The sequence below is a fragment of the Pseudorca crassidens genome, chromosome 11 (genome assembly GCF_039906515.1).
Source record: "Pseudorca crassidens isolate mPseCra1 chromosome 11, mPseCra1.hap1, whole genome shotgun sequence".
Classification (NCBI taxonomy): Eukaryota; Metazoa; Chordata; class Mammalia; order Artiodactyla; family Delphinidae; genus Pseudorca; species Pseudorca crassidens.
Genome location: NC_090306.1, coordinates 72132400 through 72159900, shown reverse-complemented (window position 1 = coordinate 72159900; position 27501 = coordinate 72132400). Strand labels below are relative to the sequence as shown.

The following is a 27501-nucleotide window of genomic DNA, read 5'->3' as shown; positions in this document are numbered from 1 at the left end:
TATAAAATACCTGCTGTAAAGTATTCCAAGGGCCACACTGAAGAATTTCTAGTGTACTCAAAGGGGGCATCACGTTGACTGGGCATTTTACAAGTCTCTTTCTCCTAACAATTTTCTTCTGTTGATTTTGCTTGAAAATTTCAAACCAGGGTTTAAATGATTTTATCCAAGCAAGCCTCTTTTCCTCAATAGAAAATGTAAGTGTTGGCTCTGGTACAGAGCAGGTCACTATATTTTCACATTCAGTTCTATTTTCATGACATTCTTCTGGAATTTCTTTAATCTGAGACTTCAGAGAGTTTACTTCTTTAAAAATCAAAGAGTTTTTTGCAGTATTGCCACCCAAGTCTTCACAAGGAGCATCTCTACCTAAAATATAATTTTGCTTGTTTATTTTGCCTTCTACATTTATCATAGCATCATTGGTGTTAAAAACCAAGTCACTATTCAGAGCACTGCCTTTTGGGTTCTCCTCAGTTTCTTTAGATTTTAAATCAATTTCTTTTTCTTGTAGTGTTATATTTTCCCCTATATCTGCAGTATTTTCTAATTTTAGTGGTAGTGGTTTTTGTTTTATTGAAATCACTGAAATTTTCTTCATATTATTGTCTTCATGTAATGTTCCATTTTGTTCTGATATCTCTTCTTTTTCTACTTGTTGTATCTTATTCTGTTGATTATCATCGATTATTTTCTGTGCTTCACTGTTTACCTCATTAATTTCTTGATTATGTCCTAATATTATTATTTGGGTTTCTTGTCTCATAATCTCATTTATGGAAGGTTTCATGACTTCTTTTTGTATTTGAGAGTTTAATTCTTGCAGCTGAAACTGTTCTTTCACATTTTCTTTTAGATCTAGGTTTTCCAATTGAGTTTTTTGGTCTATGTTTTCATAATTCCTTGCTTTTTTGACCGATTCTTCTGAACATTGTTTTGTTAGGTTTTCATTTTTTTCTTCCATTTTAAATACTGGCAAAATTGCTTGGCTTGATATAGATTCTTTTAATTGCACTTGTATTGATTCTTTCAATACAAGGTGTCTATCTACATTTTCTCTCTTATTCAATTCTTCAACTGGCAAAGGGGGAGCACCTTTCCACTTCTTTGACTTTTCATCCCCCAGCCTTCGGGCTACATCATCCTTATTCTTTGATCTATCTTCCACAGTTAAATATTTGGCATTATAATCTCCGTTTTTTAATGCTCTACTTATTATTAGCTGTTTTCTTGCAGCTTCTCTTAATCTCAATTTTTCCTTCTTTAGTTGTTGCTCTCTTTCTTGTCTCAGGATGTTCTTTTTTTCTTCATATTCTTTTTCTCTCCTTTTCCTTCCCTCTTGCTTCTGCTTTTTTATCTCTTCTTCTATTCTTTGTTCCTCCTCTAATCTTTTTCGTTTTTCTTCTTCCATTTGTCGTATTTTTGCTTCCTTTTCCTTCCACTCTTGAGCTTTCCTTTTCTTACTTTCTATTTGTTCCTTTATGATTGGGCCATATTTTTGGTAGGCCACAAATGCTTTATATTTAGCTTGAATTTTTACAGCTGCATTATGCTGCAGTTTTAACAAACGCATTTTTTCTTTTTCCTGTAGGTCTTTAAATTTTTTTCTTTCTTCTTCCATTTGTAAATGCAAGTTTCTAACAAATTCCTAAAATAAAGTAAGATAAATAGTAGTCAGCATAAATTAAATGTGAGATGTTACTAAAGTATCCAAAATATAGATTGAGAACAAATACTAAAACTGAAATCATAGTAAAGTCAATACAAAATTTACTTAGAGGAACTAATTTATTTTAAAGGGTATATTAATTTTTTAAATATTTAGGAGCTTCTATCAAGTTAGTAAGTTGATACTGTAATGTTATGGCTATACTAAGCCACCCAGACACAGATTGAGGAATTCCTTGAAGATAGAAAGCTTATGAAATTTGAATGATACAGAGAAAAAGAAAGAAAAGCCTCAAGCTAAAATCTGTGTAGGAGAAAAGGACTTCAGACTTTCCGAGATGGGAGTTCTGATAAAGGAACTAGCACAGGGACTGCAGAAGTGGGGAATTATTTTGTGACTTATAATACCAGGAAGGTGAGGTAGTACATACAAATAAGCCTAGTTACACGTCTTAACCTTTCTCAACTATTAAGAAAGTTGATAAACACATTTTGCATTAAGTGAGATAATCTGGAGGTAGGTGAGAAAATATCATTGTCACTAATGTTCTAAAACAAAAGTAAACAGATCAACAAAATTTGGCAAATATTTCAGAAAAACTAACACAAAAGATGTGAGGCAATAAAAATGCTTCAATAAGAAGATGGAAGAACCAATTTCTAAGAAAAGAGCTATTTAAGTAAAAATTAAAATAAAGATATTTTTAAGAAAAAAATGTGTAAACAAGAATAACCTCATATAAAAATGAAATGCAAGTCCTCAAATAAAAATATATGACTCACTCAAATAAAAAAATCAATATAAAATTGCTGAACAGCTGATTGCCTAAACAAAAACTTCAAAATTAGGTGTCTCCCAAAACAACATATAAAACACAAAGCTATGAAATATATGTCAGAGATGTTCAGGTGTAAAGAGGATCAACACAGAGACCTCAACATATGACTAATAGGAGTTCCAAAATGAAGAACTGAGGAAAACCAAAGGAAAGAGAATCATAGAAAAATATGTTTTCTAAACCAAAAAAAACAAAAGGCTGTTAAGATACAGAGTTAACTTCACACACACACACACACACACACACACACACACACACACAATGATACACTCATATACTAGATACTAGCAATATTTCAGAACACTCCATGAAGGCAAGGATTATTTTCTGTTTTATTCACCGCTGTATCTTTTTTTTTTTTTTTTTTTCAGCGCTGTATCTTGAGTACTTACAGAAGTGCCTGGACACAGTAGAAAACCAGCAAATATGTGTGGATGAATGTAAAAAGCGAAAAATCCCAAAGCTCCAAAAGAATGTAATGAATGAGTATCAAATTTGCAATCATAGATGGCATGTGAAAAAATAAATAAATATGCAATGGAGTTATATCTTTAAATTGTTAAAACTAAATGGTAATAAACCTGCATTCTGTGTCCAAGAAAACTAATCATTCAGTTTTAAAAGCAAAATAAAAGCATTTTCAATTGTGCAAAGATTGAGAAAATTTGCTGTCCAAAAGTATATTTTTGACAAGTATTTAGCTATATACTGCAGGAAGGGAAAACTGAGTCCAGAAAGCAGAGGAAGACTGGATTCAAAGAACACTAATGATCAAAGAAACCCTTAACACTTAGCACTTAAATTTTTTATTCTGTCTTCTTCTTTCCATCATTTCACTTAAGGACTCAGCTGCCAGCTTACTGCTGCTCCTTTTTAGGTAATGTGTCTTTTTTTCTGGCTGCTTTTAAGATTTTTCCCTCTTGTCTTGAATTTCAATACTATTAAATCCCCAGGTGTGATTTTCTTTGTATTGATTCTACTTGGAGATCTTTAACCATCTTCAAATGTTCAGACTGATTTTTCTAAAACAATTTGAAACCATTTCAACTATTATCTCTTTACACATAGGTTCTGCCCCATTCTCTACACTCCTTCCAAGATTACTCTTATACACATTTTTTATATTTTCATTATGTATCACATATTTCTTGTATACTTTTCTGCTTTTCCCATTATTTTTTGCCCTCTCTGTGCTTAAATTTGGGTATTTTCTATTGACTTCCCTTCAGCTTCATTAATGTTCTCACCTGCTGTGTCAAATCTACTGTCAAACTTATCCACTGAAATTTTATTTTTATACACTGAATTATTCAACTCTAGAATATATACTTGGTATTTCATTAAAGATTCTAATTTTCTTTTCATATCACCTGTTTAATTATTTTGCTACTGCATGATAGTTATAGTTTTTTTTTTTAACATCTTTATTGGAGTATAATTGCTTAACAATGGTGTGTTAGTTTCTACTTTATAACAAAGTGAATCAATTATACATATATCCCCATATCTCTTCTCTCTTGCATCTCCCTCTCTCCCACCCTCCCTATCCCACCCCCTAGGTGGTCACAAAGCACCAAGCTGATCTCCCTGTGCTATGTGGCTGCTTCCCACTAGCTATCAGTTTTACATTTGGTAGTGAATATATATATATATATATATATATATATATGTCCATGCCACTCTCTCGCTTACCCTTCCCCCTCCCCATGTCCTCAAGCCCATTCTCTAGTAGGTCTGCGTCTTTATTCCCATCTTGCCCCTAGGTTCTTCATGACCATTTTTTTTTTTTTTTAGATTCCATATATACGTGTTAGCATACGGTATTTGTTTTTCTCTTTCTGACTTACTTCACTCTGTGACAGACTCTAGGTCCATCCGCCTCACTACAAATAACTCAATTTCGTTTCTTTTTATGGCTGAGTAATATTCCATTGTATATATGTGCCACATCTTCTCTATCCATTCATCTGTTGATGGACATTTAGGTTGCTTCCATGTCCTGGCTATTGTAAATAGAGCTGCAGTGAACATTGTGGTACATGACTCTTTTTGAATTATGGTTTTCTCAGGGTATATGCTCAGTAGTGGGACTGCTGGGTCATATGGTAGTTCCATTTTCAGTTTTTTAAGGAACCTCCATACTGTTCTCCATAGTGGCTGTATCAATTTACATGCCCACCAACAGGGCAAGAGGTATTTTAATGGCTCTCCTAACTCCAACATTTGTATTACCTGAAAGTGAGCCACTACTGTTTTTTTTTTCTTATCATTCATAATGAACCACGTGTCTTCACATGTCTAACTAACTTTTTTTTTTTTGCGGTACGCGGGCCTCTCACTGTTGTGGCCTCTCCTGTTGCGGAGCACAGGCTCTGGATGCGCAGGCTCAGCGGCCATGGCTCACGGGCCCAGCCGCTCCGTGGCATGTGGGATCTTCCCAGACTGTGGCACGAACCTGGGTCCCCTGCATCGGCAGGTAGACTCTCAACCACTGCGCCACCAGGGAAGCCCTAACCAACTTTTTTTAATTTAGAGATGGCCAGTATAAACATACTTTTCAGGAATGTGTTTGTATAAATTTTAAAAAGACTTGGAAAAAATACAATGATAGTTAATATTTTTAGCTACATTACAGGATTATGGGAAATTTTATCTACTTTTTACTTGTAATTATTTAAAATAATTTTATATAAAAACTGTGGAGTAAATTAAAGTTAAAACAATAAACATGTCATCAGGATCATCTTAAATTTAAAGGGGTTATTTAACACATTCAATTAGTTGTGTTAAAGAAATGCAGTAACCTTTTATAACAATCCTCAATCATAATGAAGTATTCGTAATAGTATGTTTTCTCAAAACTTAAAAGAAATTTTACAATTACAAGAGTATATAGACATGTTCACTCATTGAACCAGTTTATTTTCCTTTTCAAGACATTCTATTTCAAGGAGAGCTTCTATAACTAAGGTATTTTTAAAACTTTAGTAAATTAAATCCTATACCAACTAGGCAATATTATTTTAAAATACCCATTCCAAGCATAGTAATTTACTTCAAATGGAGAATGATTATTGTGCTGCTTAAAAACAACAAACACATACCTCATGCTGTTTAAATTTCTCCTTCCATATTTTCTCCTCTTTATGAAGTTCATCATTCATCTTGTCCTGTTCTTGCTGAGCATATGATAATATTGAAATATTATATTCAACTATCAAACAATATTATGTTTATTATGTATGATTCTTATGACATATATTTGTAAACAATGGTTAAAGGTAACAACTCACCCAATGGTCCTCAGTTATTAGTACTGGGATAACAACTTTAATCCCAACCTGAAATATAATAAAATGATACCTAGGGTTCCTATTAGCGTATAAAGATATTTACAATCTGGGTAAGTTGTTTTATTTATTTGAGTTTATTTATATGTTTATTCATATAATAAAATGCATTGGCTAGAAATACTCCTGGACAATGCAAAAATTATAGATGATAATGTGTGTTAAGATGGGTTTTGCATTACAATTTTTTTCTCTCCACACCATTTCATTTAATTCACATAATAAATCAGTTCAGAGGGTAATTGTTTTCTTTCATTAACTCTTTATTAGCATCTATTTTGTAAAGCCTCTGCAGAATAAAAAAAAAAAATCAGTAAAATATAACCCCCTCCCTCAAAAACTTTACCTTTAATAATATGGGAATGCAATCATACATTCACATGTTGCCCCAAATTTAGCAAAATAAGTTTATCACAAAATAAGAACTATAAGGATTATGGTAGGAATAGGTGCTATAATTAGAAGATCATGAAAGGTTTCATACAGAAGATTGTTTTTGAAATTATTAGGCTTTTAAGAGATTAAATAAACATTTTAGGCATTTATTAAATGTTTTTGAGCTAGGAAAATTATTACAGCTCTGTTTTAGAAAAATTATAAGGTTACATTTGATAGAATTAGAGAAAGTAAGTCAAGGAGAGACACTAAGGAGATCAGTGAGGTAGGTATTAGAGAAGTCCATGTGAGAACCAATGAGGGCCTTCTGCAGATAGGGTGGGAGGAGTCAGAAGAGACACAAACACGATGTAAATATGAAATGGTCATAAACTGCCAACTGACTGGATAAAAGGAAGTGAGAAAAGTTCTTTGGACATTATCTTATAGGAATTGTGGGAACTTTTGATGGCATTTAAGCAGGGAAATAATTTCTTTTAGAAAATAATTATCCTACCAACTGCACTATGGTGCATGAGTTTACAGAATACAAGACCAAAAGTAGGAAGATCAATTAGAGAGTATAGTAAATATTCCAAGCTAGACATTAGGACATCCTGAACTATGGGGTAGCAGTAGACATATGGATGAGACAGTGAATAATATAACTATTAGAAGGAAGAGGATAGTAAAAGAGAGAGAAGAGTTAAAAATGGTCCATATCTTTCTAGCTTCGACTATGATGATAGTGTAACTCATCAAAATAATGAACACCAGAGGAGGAGCACGATTCAGAAAGAAAGACAGTGCATTCAACTTTAGATACATTAAGTTCTGAGTGTAGGAGAGTTATGTAGTTTGACTTTTTTTGTTATAACTATAGATTTGGTTCTGAACAGCCATAACTGTGTTTGAGATTATCAAGAGAGAAAACACATGGAGTAAGAAAAGAAAGAACAAAGGATGGAATCCTTGGTAGGACCACATTCAAGGAGAAAGAGAAAAAGAAGCCTAAAATAGATATCAAGGAAGAACGGCCAAACATGTAAGAAGACAGTCAAGGCAGTATGGTCCCACAGAAGTCAAGAGAAAAAGAAATGGTCAGCAATCAAATTTTTATTGGCATGAAATGCTAAAGAGGCAGAAATAAATACTGAAATAGAACCTGTGAGTATGGTTCTAGAAGCCATTGGTTATTTTTGTCCAAGCCAATTTAGAAAACATTGATTATTTTTGTCAAAAGCAGTTTCATTCACTGGGGCGGTGGTGGAAGATCCCTAGCAGATTTAGGATTGAATGAGAGATGAGGAAATGGATTGAGCACAAATAACTACTCCTTAAGAAGCCTGCCTATGATAAGTAGACCTAAGGAGCAGCTGACGTGAGACATATAAAGGAAAAGGATCTCATGATTTTTCTTTTGTTTTGTTTCTAGGACAGGAGAAAATTGAACATGCCTATAAGCAATAAGAAAGGAGGAAGCTGTAGGGGTGTTTAACATAAAGGAAAACTGGGGTAAACTGGAAAATGATAGAATATAGAGCAAAGGAGGAAAAGCCAGCCTTTGGTAGAAGAAACCTCTCTTACTGAGATAAGAGCAAAGGCAAAAAAAAAAAAAAAGCAAAAAGGCGACCACAGAGATTGATGCTAACTAGATGCAGGATGAGAAAGACAAAGAAGTTTGTAATCGATGCAAAAATGTTATGTGATAATTTGCTAATAACGAGGAGGGAGGAGTTGGGTAGAACTCTTAAGGAAAGAGATTTACGATAGCTGTTTTGGAAAATGGAAGAGGAAGCTAACAAAGGACACAGAATAGAATTACTAAATAAGTAAATTATTTAGGATCCATCATTATAAAATTACGGAATGGTCTCACTGGAAAACTTTCAAGCCCCAAGGTAAAACAAAGCTCACATTTAGAAACTCATTAAACCTACTAATGTCATATATATTTTTTAAATCATAATTTTATGATAAAGCACAAATTACTTTCAAAAAACAAGTTACAATTCTTCAAGGGTAGGGCCCTGGTGTTAAATCTCTTTTGTATCATGTAAGCACATAGCTGAAAGCTTTGCCCTTAAAGTAGTCAGTAAATTTTTGTTACAAAACAAATAAAAATGGCAACTTAGCTGAACAGAATTTTAAAATCAGATGTTTTTTAGAAAATATTTGAAAATATCACTAACAACCAATAGCAATAATACGTTTTACCACAAGCCAGCAAACACTTCTCTAAGAATCTACATTATATTCACTCCTACTCTGGAATTGGAAAAAAAAAAAAAAGCTTCTGACTTTTGGAAATGACTAATCTGGTCTGTGGAAAGGAAAATATAACTAAAAGAAAGCTAAACATTCATCGCTTACTATTAGAAAAAGCCATGGCCAAGCTGGTTCGACAATATTATCACTTTTTAATTTATTTATTTTCTATATAATTAGGAAATGCAGTGTACTCAACATTGGAGGCTTGAATACCCTGAACTGTCTATGTGACTACATGCTAAGGTTCTCTATATGGAACACTCAAACTAGTAAGTCGTGAGTAATATATAAGGCAACTTTAGTAATGTAAAACAAGAGATGTAAGTCCTGTCTGTTATCCATACATTCTAAACGGGCTAATGGCCCACAAGTAGGTCCTAGAAATCCACCAGTTTCTCAATATGCCACTACCATGACCTGAGGATGAGGACCACCTGAGGTGCAGCTGGGAGGAAACAGAAATGAAAAAACACAAAATTCCTTCACACCAAAAAATTTCTATTCCCAGGAATTAGCTCATTTATGGGAATGAGGCACATACCATCACCTACATGGCTAAACCACTTCAACCAAATATGTTTTACAAAATTGCTAGATATCAGACCACATAGCAAGGACATTACATGATTGAGAAAATTCTATTGCCTTTTTCTATGATTAGAAGGGTGTAAAAAAGTAACAACTTATGTAGTAAATGTCAGCTTTTTTAGGACAATCTTTGAAACTATGAAGTTTCAAAGCAGTACCTGAAATTCTAATGAATTTCATGAAAACTAGGCAAGGAGTCCATATTAATACAGTTAATCCACAGTCAACTGCTTTGATTATTAGGACTAATTAAAACCCATAGAATGGAGCTCAATTCGCACCATAAACCAAAACATCAATACTGTTCAGAAGTAGATACTGATTTTTTTAAATATATGAAAGACAAAAATTAAAATTAAAAAACCTTACCTTCTGAATATTCTCCAATTTCTTCTTTTCAACTTCAAACTGTTTCATCCGGTAATGTCTTTTTTCTTCTTCTTCTTGAAACTGCTTTTCTTCTCTATCCCTCTGAGCTTTGAGAGTTTGCTTCTGTTGGTCTTCTAGTTCCTTCTGTTTGTCTTGCCAAGCCTCAAAGGACTGCCTACATCTTTCTTCCACTTCACAGTATCCGAAATTTATATCAGCATCATCTGTATTCATGAGGAGAAAAATTTTTAAATCAAAACAGTCAAATCTGATCCAGTGCAAAGTTTAAAAGTAATTTCAAAATAAAGAAATAATGTCAATATATTACCAAAGTAAAAGTATGCAAAATACATGTAAATTCCATTGCATCAATAAAGAAGTCACATAACTTGCCTTAAAGTATTCCATAAGACTTCTATAAAAACATAGTGTGTGTCTGTGTGTGTGTGCATGTATGTAGTTAAGGGATACATAAGGAACACAGTTAAGAGACACTTAAAAAATTCAGGTCTGCATATATCTATTGCAGTCAGCTATATATGTGGAAAATTTTTAACTCTACTTACATGAAGTTAAATTAGGAGTCATAAAAAAAACTATGAGAACATGTAATTAAATAAGCATTGCAAGTACACAATATTTTTCAAATATTGTGACTATATTCTTCTAAATGTCAAAAGAAAACTGTCTACTTTTTTTCAGATAATTAAGGTCAATCACATAAAAATTATCATAAATATCACCAAGCAATTTAGTCCACCTGGCAAAACATGTTCATCCACAGGCAAATCACAAGGATCAGGCTCTGGAACAGAATCAGGACTGCCACAATGAGTTTTACTTCTCAGAAATTCTTCTTTTTCTATTTCAGATAACATCTAAGAGGTTAAAAAAGTACCAGTGATTAAAGAAAAACAAAATAGAGAGTAAAGTTATTATTTTAATAATGCATTAAGTATTTACATACACATATATAGAACTTTATTTACTTCAAATCACTCTCAAATACAATTCTATATAGCATATTGATAATTATTCTCTTTATGGTGAAGAAAAATGTTTTTTCCATGCAAGCGCACTCTGTTTTACCCTCCTAATGTTTTTCAGAATTCTAATTACTTTCTAATATTTACTCACAATATTCAATTAAACTGCTTAATAATCATGTCAAAATGTTTCTACTAATATGTGTTTTCCTCCTAATACCTTTCTATATTTCTTATCTGCAGCAATAGCTCACATATACAAATTGCTAATATATTCAGTATGTTTTAAAAACAGAACTATTCTCTAATTTGCCCTGACTTACACACAAGTTATAATTTTGATTAATACTTTTCCATAATTATACTTCTATATATTCTAGCTTGAAAGGTACAGGATATCTATTCCACTGAAGTAGCAATATGATAATTCAAAATTAATATATTTCAGGTTTGAGGGTTACCAAAAAAGAGAGTAAGAAACATACATACGAGTAATTTTCACATTATGCTAAATACACAGAGAGCAAGAATAGAGTAAGGTAAAATTACAGTTGGGTAAAATGAGAAGTAAAAATGATTTCAAGATGCTGAACCTGTGGAAGAAGTTTTCTCTTAAATACATTTCCGGGAGTTTCACCCAAAAATGCTAGGCTCTCCTTTACTCTTACTTTTTTACGGATGTTTCTGTTTTACCATTTTTTTTTAAAAAAACTAACATAAGATATTCTACGTTTAAAGTTTCCACAGGGTATTTAAAGTCTCCACTGGATCATAGTACATTCCTAAGCAAAGTAATAATATTAGAGTATATTTCATTGTTTTCCTTGGAGTTTTTAGGGAAAAAATACTATTCAGTATAGTTCTGCTCTCCTATCTACATTAAATTCCCAAGTATTGATGGTTCAAATCACTATTTCTAATATTTTTAAAGATTGAAATTTGTATTATTTTATATTATATGCCAGAGGAGGAAACAAATCCAAAAATTATTAGCTTAAAATAATTAAATTTTTAAGCCAGTGAACTTTAAATGCTACGTGAGAGGTAAAGGTAAATTTCTAACTGTAATATTGAGTACTTTCAGTCAAACAACATATACCTTCATTAATTGTTCTGGATTTTCTTTACATTCAGTTCGTAATTCTATCCTTAAATGCATATGATTATTAGAAACTGCTCCATAATCATAGCCTATAAAGAGAAAGAAATATTATAACTTTAAATATTAGAGCAGGACACAACATGTTAAAATCCCAAACTATTTCATCATCCTTTAATCTCAAATTCTACCACAGCATATTCTTGATCAGTAACTCAAAACAATAGGAAATACTGAAGAACAAAGAACATAGGAAATCTGTAATCTTTATTCAAAAACAAAAATAACAGATTTTTAGATCTCTTTATCATCTTTCATATTCTAGACTGAAGTTCATTTTCCATGTACACAGAATAATGCTGTGTTTAATATCACAATGACACCTTGATTAGAAACCAACAAAAGTTCAATTCTACCTGCCACAAACTAGCAGTATAATCTTTCAGCACAAGATACTGAAAATGCTTTAATAAAAGTCTTAATTTAAAAGATTACAATTATTAACGTGTGAATGAAGTAAACTTTCATTCCCAATTTTTTGAGTTTTTGTTGAATTTTATTGTGTTTTTATCATCTGTGCAGATGTAGTTATGTTTCTTTTCCTTATTCAATTAACATGTTTTATCATGGTAATGTTCCCTAGTAGTAAACTATTTTTTACAGATGACCATTCTGCTAATTAACTGACTATTCACACCTATTTTGTCTATTATTATAGATTTTCTTTTTCAACACCAATTCACAACCTCTCTGGCATGTTTTCTTACGTGAGAGCTGAAAAGCAAAAATAACATTCTCCAGATGCCTTTGAAGCTAGGTTTCTGAGGGTGATTTAGGTTCTGCCAATTGATACATTTGTGTAAGTCTTTCTTTTCTTTTCTTTTCTTTTTTTAAAATTAATCAATTAATTTATTTATTTTTGGCTGCATTGGGTCTTCGTTGCTGCGCACAGGCTTTCGCTAGTTGCGGCGAGCGGGGGCTACTCTTCATTGCGGTGCACAGGCTTCTCACTGCAGTGGCTTCTCTTGCTGCGGAGCACGGGCTCTAGGCACGCAGGCTTCAGTAGTTGTGGCTCGCAGGCTCAGTAGTTGTGGCTCACTGGCTCAGTAGTTGTGGCACATGAGCTCAGTAGTTGTGGCTTGTGGGCTCTAGAGTGCAGGCTCAGTAGTTGTGGCACACAGGCTTAGTTGCTCCACGGCATGTGGGATCTTCCCGGACCAGGGCTCGAACCCATGTCCCCTGCATTGGCAGGCAGATTCTTAACCACTGCACCACCAGGGAAGCCCAGTCTTTATTTTCATAAAAATAGTATGTGTGAAGAAAGGCAGAGAGAGAGATTTTCATTTTTCTGGCTCAGACTATGATAGGGGGTGCTTTGGGTTGGAGACAGCAGGGTATAGTAGAGGATTAATGTCTCTGAATTTCTTTATTATATCAGCAGCTCCTGTTGCAGCCCAGTTCTACAATGTACTTGCATGTATATTTTCTACACTTTGGATGTTCAGCTTAGAATCTGTTTCTTCAGTTCTATTAACAATTCTGTTATTTATTGTAATAGCTAGTCTCCAAAGATGTCACTCCCACACTTCCTGGTATGATACCCTGTGTAGCCCCCTCCCGCACAGAATCTGTGCTGACCCTATGTAACCACCAGGATGTGGTAGAAGTGATGTTGCATGACTTCTGAGAATAAGTCATATGAATCTTTACAGGGTTCCATCTTAGTCTCTTGATATTTTGTTCACAGGATGCTGTTTCTCAGAATCCAGATGCCATGCAAGCCATAGGGAGAGACCACATAGGTGCCTCCAGCTGACAGCTCCAACTGAACTCCCAGCCAACAATTAACATCACTGCCAGTCATTTCAGTGAGCCATTTTAGAATTCCAATCCAGTAAAGACTTCAGATGACTGTGGCCCTAATCAACATCTGACTGTAAATGCATAAGAAATGCAAGCAAGAACTGATTAGCTAAAGCCCAGTCAACCCACAGAACTATATAAAAGATAACAGCATACTGTTATTTTAAGCCACTAAGTTTGTTTTACACAAATACTCCCCAAAACCTTACTGCTTAAAGTAGCTAAAACAGCTTTTGTCTACAAATGAGAGCCCTAATCAGTACATCCATATTCATAAATAAAATTAGCCTCAGTTTCTCTTATGTATGTGTATGTGAAGCTTGCACAGTTTTGTATTTAACATGTGCAGTTTGGGGCTTCCCTGATGGTGCAGTGGTTGAGAGTCTGCCTGCCGATTCAGGGGAAACGGGTTCGTGCCCCGGTCCGGGAAGATCCCACATGCCGCGGAGTGGCTAGGCCCAGTGAGCCATCGCTGCTAAGCCTGCACGTCGCCGCTAAGCCTGTGCTCCACAACGGAAGAGGCCACAACAGTGAGAGGCCCGCGTACCGCAAAAAAAAAAAATAAAATAAAATGTGCAGTTTTTTACAATGAAATATTATATAATATGCAGATTTTTTTGCTCCTTGATGGATTGGAATAATTCAATTGCAAAATTATCCCTAGTTCCTAACGACACTTGAGAAGAAATCTCTTTCCACCTTCAGCCAAATTATTGATTTAATCATGCCTTCTCCTTTATCAAGCAATTTTGATAATTTGAATTTTCTTAGAAAATTATTCTATTCATTGAGACTATCAAACTTATTTGATTAGAGCTATATACATGGGATCTTATAATTTTCTAAACCACTGTTATAACTGTAGTTATATAATCTTTCATGTAACTAATTTTTTATAATTATATTTCCCTTGCTTTTTTTCATAATTAGGCTCTATACTTGCCAATATATTTAAAATACATTTTCATTGTATAAACCTTAGTAAATATAAATAGGAAAACCATTAAAATCCCCCATAACTCGACTGTAGATAAGCACTGCTAAAACCTGAAGGGTCTACATAAGTCTTTATATATCCTTTCACACAGGTACTCAGAACAAAAACCTTGGAGCCAAATTTCCTCTCTTCCTTTCATACAAATCCATCAATAAATACTTCTGTTTCTTTCTACCTTAAGAATGTTTTCTAGAATGCGACTGTTTTTCATCATTTCTACTCAAATCACTCTCATCTCTAACCACACTACTGTGACAGTCTTGTAGTGGACTCTTGCTACCTCAAGCCATCTTCTCTGCAGAGTCTCCAGAATGATTGTCTCAAAATATGTCAGATTCTGTCACTCCTTACTCAAAAACCTTCATATACTCAGAACAGAATCCAAAGTCCACACCTTGGATTGATAAGAGCCCTGTATGATCTGACCCCTTATTTTCTTGGATATAACCACAAAGGCTTACTATTCTTTGAACATATTACGCCCACTCAGTGTGCCTTGGCCTTTACGATTCCCTCTTTCTGGAACACCAGCCCTCTAGACATCCACGTGACTCACTTCTCCTTCATTGAGATATCCCATGTGGCTTACTGTCTCACTTCAGTCACTACTTAAATATCACCTCCTCAGAGAGGCCTTCCTTGACCTACCCTATCTAAAATAGCAATCTTCAATCTCTATCCCCTTCTCTTTTTCTTTCTTTTTTTTTTTGGTTGCACTGGGTCTTAGTTGCGGCAGGCGGGCTCCTTAGTTGTGGCATGTGAACTCTTAGTTATGGCATGCATGTGGGATCTAGTTCCCTGACAAGTGATCAAACCCAGGCCCCCTGCATTGGGAGCACAGAATCTTAACCACTGCGCCAGCAGTGAAGTCCCTATCCCCTTATCTTAAAATCCTTCCTTCATGGAAGTTACCATTATTGAAATATTACATATGTATTTATTTGTTTATTGTCTGTCTCCCCACACCAGAACATTAGAATAAGAGAGGACCTCTGCCTATTTTGTTCCCTGCTGCATTCTCAGTGGCTAGAACATATCCTTTCACAGAGTAATATTTTTCGTACAAATATCTATGAATATCCACATTATAGTTTATACTAATATTTTTATAAATGACATCAAATTTCATAATAATTTTAATAGTATATCATGAAACTCTTTATGTTGTTAAATATTGTCTAAGCCGTATTTTTTTAATGAGTGTATTGTTAGACACACCAATGTCCTGTTGAACATTTAGGTTGTTACCATTTTTCATTATAAACTAAGCCAGGATTAATTCTAGTTAAATCTTTGTTCATTCTATTATTCTTAGAATAAATTTGCAAGAAGTAAATTTGCTCAGTTGAAGCAAATAAAGATTGTGAGGCTTTGATATAAATTATATTTTTCTCCAAAAATATGTGTGAACTGATACTTCTAAAATAGTCCCACAATTAGTTTTCTTTTCTTTAACATAAAGTAATAGAATGTCTGGTTTTAATTAGAACTGGTAAAACAAATTGTTAGTGGCTAGTACTTACTGGAGACGTAAGGAAGGTAGTAAGTAAAACAAATGAATGAACTAAATTGAACAGACCAATATACTATGGATATTTTATTAGAGATAAATGCACATACCTGTATATGACAAGAGACAAGAACTTCAAGCAGTTTAATTTTCTAAATTATAAATTATTCATTATTCATACTTACAGAAAACTTATCTGCCAAGCAGATGAAAACTGTACTTACTTAAAACATCAGTATCTTCCACATCCTGAAGAATGAGCTCTTCAACAGTTTTACTTTTATTCTTTATGACGTTAATACAGTGAAGAACTGAGTCAGGTAATTCATCTAAATCCTAAAAATGTAAATAATAAAAGAAACTGTAAAATTCTTTACTAAAACTATGTATCAAAATTTGTTTTGATATGCCAAAAATTTGAGTAAAATGTGTAAATGAGGTAAAAGGACTCCGTATAAAGAGCATAATCCAAACAAATATATTTGGTTAAAATTTGCTTTTAATTTTCAGGTGGTTATAAATTGCATCCATGATTCTGTTGGATCTCATATTCAAATGAATAATTTCAGAACTTTTGTCACAGTTAACTTAGCTGTGAATAAAAAGATACAATAATATAAAAATATTATTTTCTCCAAAAGTATTATGTAGGTTATTGCAATCCTAATTAAGAATCAAATTGTAATTATTTTTTGAAACTTGACAAATGAGTTTTTTGAAGAAAGCTTAGTTGAAAAGATTTTGAAATAGCAGAACTACTAAAGGAATTTGACCCATTTTATATTTAAAAATATAAAACCACTATAGGGCAAAAATTAACACAATAATGGAAAAGAATAAATAGCCTTGGATAGATCATATGTATAACAACAAAATATATACAACAGATATGACAAATCAATTGAGAAGAGGTGGATTATTCCATAAGTGACCCTGGGAATATTTGTTAAATATATGCAGGAAAATTTTAACTAGATCTACTTTTTATAACATAGCTGAAAATAAGTTTCCATTGGATTAAGGATTTTTATATAAAAGAATGAATCCATGAATAACTTTTCTAGGCATATAAACATTGGAGAAAATACACAAATGAAAAGAAAATAAACGTTTGGTTTCCAAAAAAGTAACTATTCTTTGGTCTAAAGATTTCACATACATTTTGCTTTTTATGCATATCTAATCACATTAGAATGCTCATGATTAAGTAAAAAAAGCAGGATACAAACATACACATGTGTGCAGATACATGTATATATACATACACATAATTATACGTATAGTACAATCCCAATTTTGTGAAAAATGCACACATATACATGTGAAATTATAGGTAATTTCTACCTTCAATATACCATTTATATCTAAATATCTACTAATATATATTGCTTAAAGGTGACCCTAAGGAAAAAATGAGATAAGTATACAAAACACACTGAGAAAAGTAATATTTCTCCTAAAAGGCTTATCCAGTTAAAAGGCTCAAAAATACAACACAACACTTACTGTATCACTATTATCACTCTGGGTTTCTGATTTTGAATCACTATCAAAATCATCTTTTTCCAAGGAAGAAATGCTGATTTTATCCAATTCAGCTTCTATTTCTTCTTTGAGCTTTATATCATCATCATCGTTGTCTTCCATCATCCTTCATAATAAAACACAAAACCATTTAAAGAAAATTGAAGAGGCTAAATGCTGGTAAAAACTATAGGTTCTTTAATGTGCCCTACCAATCCAACATGCTCTAGGTAAAAATTTAGTTTAACATAGCTTTAGTTTAACAAACTTTTCTCACACCTTATCATGGCTGTACTATATATTGAAGAAAATGTTTTCTCCCTATATTCATTATTTCTTTAATGTTTTGACTACAAAATGATCAACTCTAATAGTACTCTTAAATTCTCTAAAGGAAAAGTTACATGGAATGAACTGGCTTACCTTTCTGAACCAAGAAACTACACACTAAAATTCATTTTCATGGTAATAATGGCAAAATACCTCTGAACAGCTTGAGTATTCAGAGATTAAAATACTTATAAGAGAACAACCTATGTCTATATATGGGGAAACATGTGGTTAGTTTCTACTCATTAAATCAGAGTTGTTAATTCCACCAGATAGCCACATGTTTTAACCAACAATAACATGTTGCAATAATGGCTAATACATGGCTTATAAGTTCAATATTTATTTCATTTAAATCTCTAATGCTTGTAATGGATATGGGTCAAGCAGTACATTGTAGTAGGTCTTCACATCATCATCGTTAACTACTATCATTAGCTTCCATGTATTAAGTACCTGTGACAAACCAGGCACTAGAAGACACTTGAGTGATTGATAACTTAATGGGTTAAAGGTCATTATAGTCATTGTATAGGTGAGAAAATCAAGGTTGGAAGAGGTTACTTAACTGCCATAGTATGATGCTAGTAAGTAATGGAAGCAGGATCCTAATTCAGAGATCCTGAATCCAAAGCCAGTGCTTTTCCCACTATCAAAATGGTATCCAAACTCAGTCAAGCTCATTATCTGTCCAGCAATCCCTTGAACAACTTCTAGTCCAATAGTCTTCAAACTGCAGATGGTAACCCATTCGTGGATCAATAAATTAATTTAGTAGCCCTTGATCATCTAGTTTAAATGATAGGATAGAATAGGAAAAGTTAGGATAGGTCAAAAAAGAAACTGTAAGTGCACTACATATACTACAGGTAAAAGTTGTTTAAAAAAACTTGTTTCAATTATAAGTACATGTATATGTATGCATGTGTGCATGATCTGCAATGAAAATTTTTGTTTGTTTATTTTACTGTGGGTCTTGGTATAAAAAAAAACGTTGAAAAATATTGTACTAGTCAGCTTTTATTTTATTTTCCAGACTATTCCAAACTTTCATTCTTTCCTCCAGTCCCTGGCCTTTCCACTGCTGTCTTCTTCCCGGCCCTTCCTTCCTTTTTTTCTTTCCTTCCTTCCTCCTTCCTTCCCTCCTCCATGCTCTCTGTTCTTCCATCCCTCCTTCCACTCCCTTCCTCTTTATTTTCCATCTTTTACTCATTCATCTCAAAATCAACTTTTTGGGAGGCTACAAGATGCATCCACAACAGTGCTAAGTGCTACAAATACACTGATTAAATAAGTAACCTGTTTTCATAGAGTTTATAGTCTAGTTAACAGAGAAAATGAAACATCCTCATTTTCCTATTTCTTTTCCTGAAGTCTCTTCTTACTCTAATCTTATTAGGAGAGGAGACCTTCTTCCTAATAAAGTGTAATCCTGTACTTATGCTCTGAATCTGACAACTTCTCACCTACTGAACTGTCTGCTCCATCCACTATTCCTTCTGTTTACTACTTTGCCATACATTTGTATTCCACTGCCATAAACAAAATCAGTTCATTCCTATCAAAAAAAAAAAAAAAAACCCACACAATACCTGTGCCTGTCCTTCCTCTAGCTATAGATATCACGTATCTTTCTTTCACACGTAAATGATTTAACTCGACTGATCTCCATGTATTGCATACACTCTTAGGCATTTATCCCAGAGAAATGAAAATTTATGAAAATTTCATTAATAAATGAAAATTTATGCTCACACCAAAACAAATGTTCACAACGGTTTTATTCATAATAGTCCCAAACTGGAAACAACCAAAATGTTCCTCAATAGGTGGATAGTTAAACGACTCTAGTACCTCCATACCATCAGCAATAAGAGGCATGAACCACTGATATATGCCACAATACCAATGAATCTCCAGGGAACTACGCTTAGTAAAAAGCCCACAGCAGAAGGTAATAGACTATATGATTCCATTTACATAACACTTCTGAAATACTAAAATTTTATAAAAATGAGGACATATTAGTGATTGCCACTAATGGAGTGGATGGGATTGGAGGAAGGTGGTTATGGTGATAAAAGGGCAACATGAGAGATCCTTGTAGTGTTGGAACTGTTCAGTATCTTGACTGTGGTTAATTAGTGAACATATTCAGATGATAAATAGTGTATTACATAATACACACACAAATGAATACAAATAAAATTGAGGCAATCCGAATAAGATTAGCAGATTTTACCAATATCAATATCCTGGTCGTGATATTATACTAGAGTTAACAAAGCATTACCATAGGGAGACACTGGACAGAGTGTATAAGAGGTATTTCTGCATTATTTCTTTAAGATGGATGTGAATCTATAATTACCTCAATAAAAATTTATTTTAAAATATCCTAAGTACTAAGAGGACAGTTAAATAAATTATGATAAATCCATAGAATGGAATACTACACAAGTCCTTTAAAAAATGGGTACACTTACTGTACTCCTGTGGAAAGGTAGCCAAGAAGAAATAATTGAACAAAGGCAAGTGGCTGAAAACTACAGAGAATGACATCTCTTTCGCATAACTATATGCACGTACACACACTTTTTTTAGACAGAAACTTTCTGGAAGAAATTGGGGAACTTTTAATTTTCATTTCATACCTTTATGTTGAGTGATTTTTCTTATCATGAATATGTATTACTTTTATAACTTTAAAAGCTAATTTTAAGATATTCAATTTTACTCATAACCTCCCTCTTCCAAAAGAAAACAAAACAAAACCAGAACCAGTGCAAAATGCTACCCGTAATCAAACAATTAAAATGCGATTCAAAAGCTTTGCTAGGTGGAAAATTAGATTTTTTTAAAACATGGCTATAAAGCAAAATGTACAGATTCACAAAACTTTCTATAGAAAGAAAGGCGGGAGAATAGGGTAAAGGAGACATTTTCATTATATGTCCCTCTCTGCTCATCTACTGGCTCTTTAGATCAGCCCTGCCCAATTACATATTTGAGCAACATATTTGATTTTAAATTTTGTAGTAGCAAATTTTTAAAATGTAAAGAGAAACAGGTGAAATTTTAATAATATATTTAATTCAATCCAATATATCCAAAATATTATTTCAACATATAATCAATAGAAAATTATTAATTATAAGGCCAATATAATTACAAAGTTTACATTTTTGTTTTGTAAAATAATTCTTCAATATCCGATGTGTATTTTACACCTACAGCACACTTCAATTCGCACTCGCTGCATTTAAGCCCTCGATAGCCACCTGTAGCCGGTGGTTACAGGATAGGACAGGGCAGCCTGAGATGGATCCCATTGCAAACAGGCTACAGTAAACTACTTCAAGTTGACAATACACCACTTGGAGTTGGCTAAAGCTGCCAAAAATGGGAAATTTTAAGGAACTCCACCTTTCAACTGTAGTTCTTCAAGTTCCGAATGAACTACCACAAATCTTCAGAACTGAAAGGAGCCTCTCGCTCCACAGACTCGCTCAGCCACCCCCCGGGCGCGCGGTCCCCGCTTCGCCCTAAAGCCTGGCCGCCGCGGAGAGGGGCCCGGCTCCGCCTGCGCTCCCGCACCTCTGCCTCGCTTCCCCCTACACCAACCACGGCCTTGAGGGGTCTCGGCTCACCCAGCCGCAGCTAAAGCTTCGGCTTTGTTGGAAAACAGCGCCCGGAGCCTCCAAACAAAGAGTAACCACGGCAACTGCCAATCCCAAGGAAGATGGACCTTACCGGTGCCCCAGTAGGACAAACTATCTCTACTCGAAACCAGAACGAACGCTTCATCTCAGGAGCTGGATAACGAATTTAAAATTCCTTTCAGGTACGTTTTAATATTTAAATAATTTTGGAAAGTATTTAATAAAAAAGGACACTTTGTTACAATTACCCAAGCAGAGGTAGCCTGACCTTTAAATTGTTTCTGACCTATCTACATTTATTATGTGCATCTAGTACAGTTGAGTTGCCCATGTGTAAATTGTACATTCCACAAAACCTTAACCCTGAATAGTGATTTGTGGGGACTGGAAGTATGGAAAAAATGCCAATAAATTGTTTGCCTTCCGTGACAACAGTTTCTTTTAAAAAAGAAAAAAAATCAATCAATTATCACGCAATTATCAAAATCAGTTATGAAAAACTTCTAAGTGAATGGATGTGTGGGGTGAGAAATTTGAAAAATTATTTTCTGTAATATGTTTTACTGTAAAATATTGACGGCGACACACACTTTTAATATAAAACTTGAAGTTTAAGTATATATCATAATATTTAATGTTAACTTAAAAATTCATCAAAGTTTCTTTTTTGGGTGTACAGTGTACAAAATGTAAAATTTCATTTTAATTAATAACAGATATCCCTGATTTTAATTTTTTTGAAGTTTGCAAATGAAGCATTAAATTCCAAGGGGAAGTAGTTAAGCATAATTGTAGAAGATATCTGATATACAATAAGCTAAAAGCAAACAATTTCATTGAACCTTTGAAAGAAAATAGACTATATTTCCTGGTAACAACTGAATAATAAAATGTATTGTGTCAACTTAAGAATTAATAACATAGAGTGAGAAACCAGTAGACTTTTGATATTAAAAAAACACATTAGTTCCTCATTTAAGAAAGATAATGATTTTCAAAAATAAACTACTTCTGGTTTCAGAATTAAATTTTGGGTATTTTCATTATTAAAGTCCATGCTCAAGTAACATTTTTTCTTTTTCTAGTTTAGTTTTGTTGCTGATTTATAAACTATCAAACTCTTCATTTAAAATGCTCAGACTAACATTATGTTGAAATTCACATTAAAAACTCTTAAAATTTTGTTTGTAATTATGAAATTATTCATACTTTTCCCAAAGAATATCAAATCCATTAGTAATAAATTAATTTCTAAAACTAATTTTAAACAACTAATTTGAAGATATTGTCTGAATTGCTTTCCTTCTTAATGCTTACCTTGTCAAACAAATTGATAGCAAAAAAGAAAAACATTGGAAGTTCTTCTGAAGATAAATTAATCCGTGGTGCATGTCTCTACAACTCATACTTTCAAGTTACTTATTAAAAAGAAAAAAAACCTACTCAGGTTAAAGGATTATGGACAAAGTAACATAATCCACTTTCGGCTATAATTTCTAGGAGGAGTGCAATTAAAGAGATTTTTGCTAAACGCTGCCTAGTTAAACAATAGTTTCAAGTTGAACTGATTTACAATCTATGACTATTTGCAAATTCTTAGCAAAGCACACATGATCCCTCACAATCTTTACTGAGTCTACTTCTCCAGCCTTATCTTTCATCTCCTGCCACTCTACTCACGCCCTTGTGCACTTCACTCTAAAGCCTGTGAACGCAGTGTTCCATCTGTCTTGAAAATTGCTGCCTCTACCCTGTGTTTGCCTGACTGGGACCCTCTTAGTCATCCTTCAAGGATTATCTAGATTCATTGCCTTTCTGAAACTTCCCAGCTCCATTATTCCCAGACCCCACACCCCCAACACAGTTCAGAGTTGGCCACTGGCTTTAATACTTGATTCCCTAACAGTTTGTCTTATTTATTCATTTTTTGTGTTCCCATCTCCTGGCACTGAGAAGGAACTTAAGAACAGTAATTTAGAGTATTATTTAACTAGTGAAAATGACACCTATGAATAGGTGAATTATTGTAAATCGTCCTTCCCTATAGCATTTATACTATTAAAAAATATCTCTGCTGTTGGACCATTTATTAACTAATCAGGAAATGAACCAAAGAAATACCATACCAGGACCTTATTTGAGTTAGGTAAAAAAATTCTTTGTCTACAGCAAAATAAAATACAAGTCTACCACACTACAAATATTTACTTAGGAACTGCACGAACTTGCATATCTTTGTGTAAGCAAATCTTCATTTTCATTGATGTTGTTTTTAGTATGTGGGGCTTGTGGCTGAAAAGATCACACGTGACCATCTCTTACCATTCTATGCAAACGTTGCTATAGGCTTCCTTGGCTCGTTGCTAAGACACCTTGTTTGTTGTGTTCTAACTCTAACTTGAACTGCTTGCTGTGGTCTGAACTATTGTATCCCTTCAAAATTCACATGCTGAAGTCCTTACACCCAATATGATGGTGTTAGAATATGGTACCTTTAAAAGGAGGTGATTAGTTTATGAGGGTGTATCCCTCATGAATGGAATTAGTGCTCTTAGGAAGAGATCCCACAGAGCTCCCTTTTGCCATGTGAGGATAAAAGAAGTCTGAAACTTTGCATCTTTATCTCAGACTTCCAGCTTCCAGAACTGTGAGAAATAAATTTATGTTGTTTATAGACTACCTAATCTGTGGTATTTTGTTATAGCAGCCCAAATGGACTAAAACCCTACTGTTTGAAGTTACCATGAACATCCTCCTTAACCAAGTCAGCTGACTTTGAGAGTACAGAATTCTCTTCCTTTTGACATCTGTTTCATGTAACATTATTTTAGAAATTTCTTCCTCGATTGGTTTACATGAAATCATACTTTGCTTATTTTCTCATTTCTTAAAGTCTGCTTTAAAAAAAATCCAAAATCCTAATTATATCATTCTCTACGATCAAACCTCTGCTCATTTTTTGTTGTTGTTGTTGTTTTGCGGTACGCGGACCTCTCACCGTTGTGGCCTCTCCCGTTGTGGAGCACAGGCTCCGGGCGCGCAGGCTCAGCGGCCATGGCTCACGGGCCCAGCCGCTCTGCGGCATGTGGGATCTTCCCGGACCGGGGCACGAACCCGTGTCCCCTGCATCAGCAGGCGGACTCTCAACCACTGCGCCACCAGGGAAGCCCCTCTGCTCACTTTTATCTATAGTTAATCGCTCATCTCTTTCATTTATTCCCAAGATATCAGCTCTCTATGGATGACTCCCAGTTCTGCATAGCTTATGCTCTCCACTTACCTGCACTCCATCTCCATTGCTTAACCACAAGGGTATCTTTTACCAATTCAAACCCAATTATTAAATATTAAATTTATGGAATTTATGAAATTTTTTCAAACAATTCCAGTGATTCTCACCATTCTTTTATTTTCCCATCGTAAAATATCTTTCTGATCATCTTTGATTCTTTCTTGCTTGTAGTAAAGCATATTGAAATGTATCAAAACCCTCTTTTTCTCCCTCTAATTATCTTTTTACTGCCCTTTCCTATCTATCGGTCATTTTATTTGGCTTTTCCCACCCTAAATCACTTCTTTCCTTCATCTTGGGCACATAGTTACCTCTGCCTCCAACTGAGAATTGCCATGTGATGAATCGCTATGCGCCAATGGAATATGAGCAGAAGAGAAGTATGCCACTTCCACCTCACTTGCTTAAAAGATGCTCGCCTAAGTTTACTCATCCTCTTTCTTTCTGCTGACTGTAAAGGATTACACCTTGAGCAAATTTGGGAGCCATATATTGAACAGGCTGGAGAAAGTGCCATGTTCCTAAGATGATTTCCCAGTAGAGAACCCATTACCCATCTTGGACTGAGAGAGAATAAACTTCAGTTTAGTTTCGTATCTGGGTCCTTTGACAAAACATTTTAGCCTTGAATCAACCCTGCTAATTATTATCAAATCAACAGTCAATCCTCTGCCTTCAACATTTCACACCAGAATCACTGCAGAAATCGCATTCATTAGTCTTCTTTCTCTTTCTCATTCATAGAGAAACAGAGGCTAGGTCTTTGGGCTTAACTTCTCATTCAGACTGTAGAACGAGGATCACAGCTTTCTCATATGCTGCAGTAAATAGAATTGAAGCCAAAATGTAGATCTACAACATCTTGGAAAGAAACTGAAATAAAAATCAAGCAGTCTTTCCAACTGAGTGTCCCATCCAAATAATCCAGGAACTGGAGGAATCTAGGAATAAGACTAGAGGACAGAAACTGAAGAAACCAAATGATAGCGGGAGAGTTTGAAGCAGAGGGTGGAAGATAAAGCCTGGAGAGACTCCTGAAGCTGGGAAGAAGTACCTTGGAAATTTTTAGGAGGAATATGGCCTTGGATTGAAGTAGGGAGGGAAGTGCATGGATACTAACCTAGACATCTCTTACTTATCCACTTTCTAAGGCATCTTTCAGTTCAACAAATGGATTGGGTTTCTTCCTAACTAGGGGCAAACAGCTTCAAGTTAGTCCTACTAACTCTGCTTTTGTTACCAAACCAAACTTGGGCCTGCTCACCCACACGCAGTAAAGCCAATCTACTGACACCAGGTTGTGCTGAAGGAAAGTACGGCATTTATTGCAAGGTGCCAAGCAAGGAGAACAGGCAGCTCCTGCTCAAAAGACCCAAAGTCCCCCATGGCTTTCAGGGAAGGGGTTTTAAAGGCAGTATGAGGGAGACGGTTGCAGGGTGCATGATCAGCTCGTGCACAGTTCTCTGCTCGGCTGGCATCAAGGTGAAGTTTCAAGCATCATCAACCTTCTGGTTTCCACCAGTCTAGGGTCTATGTTCATATGTCAGCAGTTTTCATCTGGTGGGGGTCTGCTTCCTATAAAAACAACTTAGGAATGTGTGTCAGGCCTTTATCAGTGTCTTTCAGGGAACTGGGGGTTGGATGATTCTGCTATGTAGCAGATTTATAGTCTAAATTGTTACCAGTTCCCCAGCCCAACAGCTCTTCTTTGTTTCTACATCTTCACATTTCCCAATCAACTCTTGAGTCAGCCTTTTGAGACTCAAGGGAGGCCTGGGAGGCTAAAACAAAAGCCTTTTACTTCAAAGGACAGGGACACAAGGGCTTGTATACTGTTTCACTTTCACCAGGTCAATTATGTACTGCATGTATTGAAACATTGTAAACTACAATATTTTTGAAAATACTGAGCCAGCTAGAATTGAAACAACCAGGGAAAAAAGAAAACCCAGAAACATACCCAAGAAAATGTAAAACCTCCATATCTAATAGACCAAGCACCAAAACCGGTAAGTATTGATTTTTACATAAATGTTTTAGGAAAATTGGCTATCTGGAAAATAATTTTTATTTAAAACCACCTTAAATTAGTTCCCTTCCTTACACTGTATACCAAAGTAAATTGTAAGCTCATTAAATCATTTAATTCACCTATTCATTGATTCATTCATTCAATAAATATCTATTGCTATTGTACCCACCATGTGTTAGACTCGGGGTTGTAATGGTATACAAGATCTACTCTCTCCACTTAAAGACCTCAGAGTCTACATGGGAAGGAAGACAAGTAAAGATGAAAATAGGCAACAAATAGAGATTAGGGAAAGGCTTCCAAGGCTAGACCTCAGTGAGGAGTTAACATTATTCTGGGAAGAGTTAACATTATTCTGGGAAAGAGGAGGACAGTCAGATGTAAAGGAAAGGTTTCTAGCAAGGAGAACAAGGTGTGTTATGACTGTAAACAAAATAAAATATTTCATTTTCTGAAAACTGCAAGGAGTTCAGTAAGGCAGCTATTGACATGTTCTAAAAATGCCCTCTTGGTCTCGACTGCCTGGCCAAAAAATGCAGATAAAGAAAGAAAGGTACAGTTTCAAGACATCTTCAGTATTTCCTTATATTCAGGAGAGCAAAGGGGAATGTTTTACTGACCGCTGGTATGAGAAGAAAAATATGCAAATAAAGGATGTGAGTAGGCAGAATTATTTAAAGTTATTATTGTGGTGAGTGTTTATTGTAAAAGTTGTGTTTATCTTTTCAGAATCATCAGTATATGGG

At 34.4% G+C, this 27501-nt stretch overlaps 1 protein-coding gene across 1 annotated transcript in view; it reads right to left on the bottom strand.

Moving 5' to 3' along the window:
* The window catches only part of LRRIQ1 (leucine rich repeats and IQ motif containing 1), a 173725-nt gene extending 156160 nt beyond the window's left edge, over window positions 1–17565 (bottom strand). Inside the window, exons 1-7 of the mRNA XM_067698708.1 lie at window positions 17422–17565; window positions 16140–16251; window positions 11546–11637; window positions 10221–10338; window positions 9461–9684; window positions 5612–5686; window positions 11–1648 (exon numbers count right to left, since the gene is read on the bottom strand). Coding sequence (XP_067554809.1) covers window positions 11–1648; window positions 5612–5686; window positions 9461–9684; window positions 10221–10338; window positions 11546–11637; window positions 16140–16251; window positions 17422–17565 — 2403 coding nt within the window. The remainder of the gene's footprint in view (window positions 1–10; window positions 1649–5611; window positions 5687–9460; window positions 9685–10220; window positions 10339–11545; window positions 11638–16139; window positions 16252–17421) is intronic.
* Window positions 17566–27501: the final 9936 nt, after the last annotated feature.